General features: G+C 40.5%; 1 protein-coding gene across 1 annotated transcript in view; it reads left to right on the top strand.

Moving 5' to 3' along the window:
* Window positions 1–5,000, top strand: part of LOC138018795 (nck-associated protein 1 homolog) — a 46,100-nt gene that overhangs the window by 12,821 nt on the left and 28,279 nt on the right. Inside the window, exons 15-17 of the mRNA XM_068865473.1 lie at window positions 380–471; window positions 1,030–1,111; window positions 2,104–2,162. Of these exons, the coding sequence (XP_068721574.1) occupies window positions 380–471; window positions 1,030–1,111; window positions 2,104–2,162 (233 nt within the window). The remainder of the gene's footprint in view (window positions 1–379; window positions 472–1,029; window positions 1,112–2,103; window positions 2,163–5,000) is intronic.

The following is a 5,000-nucleotide window of genomic DNA, read 5'->3' as shown; positions in this document are numbered from 1 at the left end:
TGCTTTTAGAATGAATTATTCAGTATGTGAATCATTTCTGATGGTTTTGTTCTTATCATTATTATTATTTTTTGAACTTGAAAAATGGTTTCGTGAGGATGTCGAAAGGTCATTGATTCACTTTTATCATTAATTTTACCTGCTTGTACGCAGCCTTTGCTTATTAGTAAAAAGCATTGCTTCTAAAGCTGCTTTGTCACCCAATCACAAGCTAAAACTAAAATGTGGCAATTCTTATAAAACATGTACTGTACGTGTATGTGCTTTTATTTCTATAAATTAATTATTCTTATTGGTTTTGTAATGCTCAAAGAAACCAGTCTGATAACTATGTACACGTGCTATGTTTTTAGTGACGTTCCTTTTTTCTCTGACCAAGGTATGGTGCAGAAGTATGTATCAGTCTTGCAGCGGTACTTTGTCCAATACTTGGCTGGCTTTGATGTTACCCTGCTCAAGGAAGTTGTCCAGGTCTGTGGAATCTCAACAATGTTTGTAACAGTTTGTACTCTGCTGGTATTTCTGACATAATAACATGTGTGACAAATTGCTCCTTAAGTTTGGTGCGAAATTTCTGATCAGTGTTAATTTGTAAAACAAAATGTGAAATTACAATGTTGCCGTGGCAGCTTTTCCTTCAGTGCCAAAATGGCATCCAGGTTTGAAAGTTAAGAAGTAATTTGTCACCCATGATATAAATAGCTAATCAAAGGGTATACTTGTGAAATTAGGTATAATTTCACTTGCGTTTTGTTCAAAATCAAATAATTTCCTGAGCCTTTCACCCAAAGGTTCAGGAAATTATTTGATTTTGGACAAAATGCATGTGAAATTATTCCCTAATTTCACTCATCACCATTTGATTACCCATACTTGTTACAGTACATGCTCATGTACAAGGACACTTGCTGTGGTCTTGCAGCACGTAGGGTCAAAACAACAATTTACTTTGTTATTTTGTTTTGGTTTTGCCATACTGAACTTTATGTTTCCCTGAAAAAACCGGTGACATACGTTTTCTCTTAATAGAAAATTTCAGTTTGTTCTGACGACATTTCCATGATCATGACGGCTTTTATCGATGACTTGTCTCAGCTGAGTGTTAAACAAGGTAAGTTGAGTTGATCGGTCATAACAACTGTGAATGCCACCACTGACCACAGCTTTCTGAGTGTTATAGTAGGATTTATCTTTTTCCCTGGGGGTGCAGGGATGGAGCAGTCGTGAGAGCACTCGCCTCCCACCAATGTGGCCGGGATTGATTCCCAGACTTGGCGTCAAATGTAGGTTGAATACAAAAATTTGGTTTTATCAACGGAGTTGATGATGTAAATTGGCCACCGTACAGAGATTCTAAAAGCTGACGTTTCGAGCGTTAGCCCTTCGTCAGAGCGAATTTGCCAATTTACATTATCAACTCCGTTGATAAAACCAAATTTTTGTATACTACTTCCCCGCCGACGCAGCACCACAGTTTCTTTAGAAACTACCCCTTCATTCAAATGTAGGTTGAGTTTGTTGGTTCTCTACGCTGCACCGAGAGGTTTTTCTCCGGGTACTCCGGTTTTCCCCTCTCCTTAAAAACCAATTAGTGTTTCAGCGCTAGAACGATTAGACACTTAGGTCGTGTTCTATTGGGATCAACCGTTTTTAGTTGGTTGGGTCTATTAGTGTTCTATTCGGAAAAAACCGTTTTCGGTTGGTTTGGCTGATCAGCTTTTTCAACCGGCATCAAACTTGGTTGAAACGGTTGAAAAAGCATTGGCAGCGACCGCTGTCGTTTACGTGGGCTATTTAAAGTCTGCCGCGGGCTCCTGTCGTGTTGCTTTCCCTCAACTTGTCAACGCTGAGACGTCTGGTAGTAATTATTCCCAGAAGATACCGCGTTTCGACCGAAAACGGTTGGAAAAATGTTCTAACTGGAAACCTCAACCACTTCAACCTAAACCGGATGCAGTTGAAACGGTTGATCCCAATAGAACACGACCTTAAAAAAAGCTCCCTTCTTTTCCTTTCCTACAGTGGATAGTTCTGTCAGTTATTTCAGAGTAGATATTATTTCCATAAACGAGTTCCCTTTTTTGCTTTTTTTTTTTTCAACAGTTGAAGCTGGAGATACTTTCGACTTTGAAAGTATGAGGTTAGACTGGTTGAGACTTCAGGTAAACATATATTGGCGAGTTGTAATAATTATTATTGTTATAGTTTTAATTGGTTCCCAAATTGAGGGCAAGTTTTGTTGCTATGGAAGCATGGGTTTTGTCAAAGCTTTGGATGAAGATACCATGTATTCAATGTTGCAAGAGTTGCTTTATTTCTGTCCGAAAATAGATGGGTTGCACACCTTAAAGGCTTATTCCCAAACACCCTCCTAGCGGAGCCTTTCTTTTGCTCTGCATGAATCGAGTAAGATCTTTATTGAATATGCGCTGCATGTTGCCAGGATACAGTCTCGAACCCAAGCCTAATATGCTAGATCTCGCCGTCATCTTGGTTTTTCATGGTACAGCGGGCTCAATTATAACCATCGGTTTTGTCACTAAACGGACGCTCGCACTGGAAAAACCGGTTTGACGAGAGAAAACAAGATTGACTAGTCTAGAAGTTCGGGCTGCGGCGGCTTCAAAGAGTTGATGCGATTCAGGCAGAGCCTCCTTTTCTCCTCCTCAGTAAAGAAAAAGACAAAAGGAGGCTCTGCTCGCAGGGTGATTCCCAAATGGCTATTACTTTAATATTACTTTGTTTTTCTTGGAAGTACAGAAAATTTCAGTAAATGTATGACTGAAATCCTGGGGAAATCGATTTTGGTTCCAGTCACCCTACTAGCAGAGCCTTTCTTTTGCTTGCTCAATTTTGGCGTTCTCGAGAAAGACTCTGCATGAATCGAGTAAGATCTTTATTAAGCATGCGCTGCATGTTGCCAGGATACAGTTTCGAACCTTAGGCCTAAAAGCTTGGCTTCAAGCAGATCTCGCCGCTATCTTTTTTCATGGTATAGCGAGCTCAATCAAAAACTTGTCAATCAAAAACTTGTCAAAGACACCATTCAAAATCTTATAGTTAATCAAGAATTACCGGACACTGCCACTAATCTCATCATCAACACCCCTAGAACTTCGTGCATTTACTTTTTGCCTAAAATTCACAAACCCAACAACCCAGGTCGCCCTATCGTTTCTGCCTGTAGTTGCCCCACCGAACTCATTTCTAGCTACTTAGACAGGATTATGACGCCTATCGTCAAATCTTTGCCATCATACATTAAAGACAGTACACACGCACTACAAATTTTCCGCGATTTCAATTTCTCCGGCCAAGACAAACTTATTTTCACCATGGACATTACATCTCTATACACAGTCATTCCTAATAGCGAAGGTCTTCAAGCACTTAAACATTTTTTCGATCAACGCACTGTCAAAGAACCTAGCTCGGAAACGCTCCTCCGCCTTGCCGAACTAGTTTTAACGCTTAACTGTTTTTCATTCGCCGGCAACTATACAAACAAATTAATGGTGTAGCGATGGGCACAAGAATGGGACCTAGCTATGCCAATCTTTTTGTAGGATATGTTGAACACCAATTTTTTAATCAGTACAACGGCCCCAAACCTGAACTCTACGGCCGCTACATCGACGACTGCATCGGCGCTATTTCATCCAGCAGAGAAGAACTCGATCAATTTATAACCTCCGTCAACTCTTTTCATCCGGCTCTTAAATATACCTGGGAAATTTCGGAAACTTCATTGGCTTTCCTAGATATCAAAGTTTCTATTAGAGGCAACGTGCTATGTACTAGTGTGCACTACAAACCTACCGATTCACACAGTTATTTGTTGTATTCATCGTCACATCCATCACATGTCAAGAACTCCACTCCTTATTCTCAATTTCTTAGACTTCGACGTCTATGTAGTGATGACTCCGATTTTTCCAGCAAATCAGAGGAGATGTGCCAGTTCTTCGAAAAACGTGGCTATCCTGTCTCTGTGGTCAAAGCGGGCCATCATCGCGCCCAACAATTTGATCGACAGTCATCACTACAAACGACACAAAAATATAAGAATGACAGAATTCCATTCACCCTCACTTTCCATCCTCATAATCACGCAGTCAAAAGCATCATTCTTAGTAATTTTAAATTACTCCAAAATGATCCCGAGACTGGTAGAATCTTTTCGCAACCACCACTTATTTCATTCAAACGCGACAAAAACGTATGCAACTTTTTAGTTAGAAGCATGCTCAAAACTAACGAGCTACCCGGCACTTTTAAATGCGCGCGCTCACGATGCAAAACTTGTCTTTTCATTGTTAACACTAGCAAGATATCGGGACCTAAGCGATCTGTTAAGATCACCGATCGTTTCACATGTACCTCCGCAAATGTCATTTATTGCATAACTTGCACGTTATGCAATAAATTATACATTGGTGAGACAGGTAGACGACTAGGTGACCGATTCCGCGAACACCTTCGCGATGTTGAAAAGAACATTGACAAGGATGCATCTAAGCCAGTCGCTCGCCATTTTAATCTGCCTAACCACTCCAAAAAACACATGGCTATCTGCGGCCTTTCCCTACATCTAGGTACTACGGAAAGCCGCAAGAATCTGGAACAAAAATTCATCTTTCAAATCGGCACCCTTAATCCTCACGGTATTAACGAACGCTTTTTATTTAACTAATATATTCCTATTTTTCACGTTGCCATGTTACCACCAATAGCGTAGCTCCTACTCTACTATAAAAACTACACGTAACCCATTATCCCTCGATTCGCTCTGACGAAGGGCTAACGCTCGAAACGTCAGCTTTTAGAATCTCTGTACGGTGGCCAATTTACATTATCAACTCCGTTGATAAAACCAAATTTTTATAAATATGTCGGTTTTATCACTAAAAGGATGCTCGCACTGGAAAAACCAGTTTGACAAGAGAAAACAAGATTGACTAGTGCAGAAGTTGGGGCTGCGGCGGCTTCAAAGAGCTGAC

The sequence above is a fragment of the Montipora capricornis genome, chromosome 10 (genome assembly GCF_036669925.1).
Source record: "Montipora capricornis isolate CH-2021 chromosome 10, ASM3666992v2, whole genome shotgun sequence".
Taxonomy (NCBI): domain Eukaryota; kingdom Metazoa; phylum Cnidaria; class Anthozoa; order Scleractinia; family Acroporidae; genus Montipora; species Montipora capricornis.
This window is presented reverse-complemented; position numbering and strand designations above follow the sequence as displayed.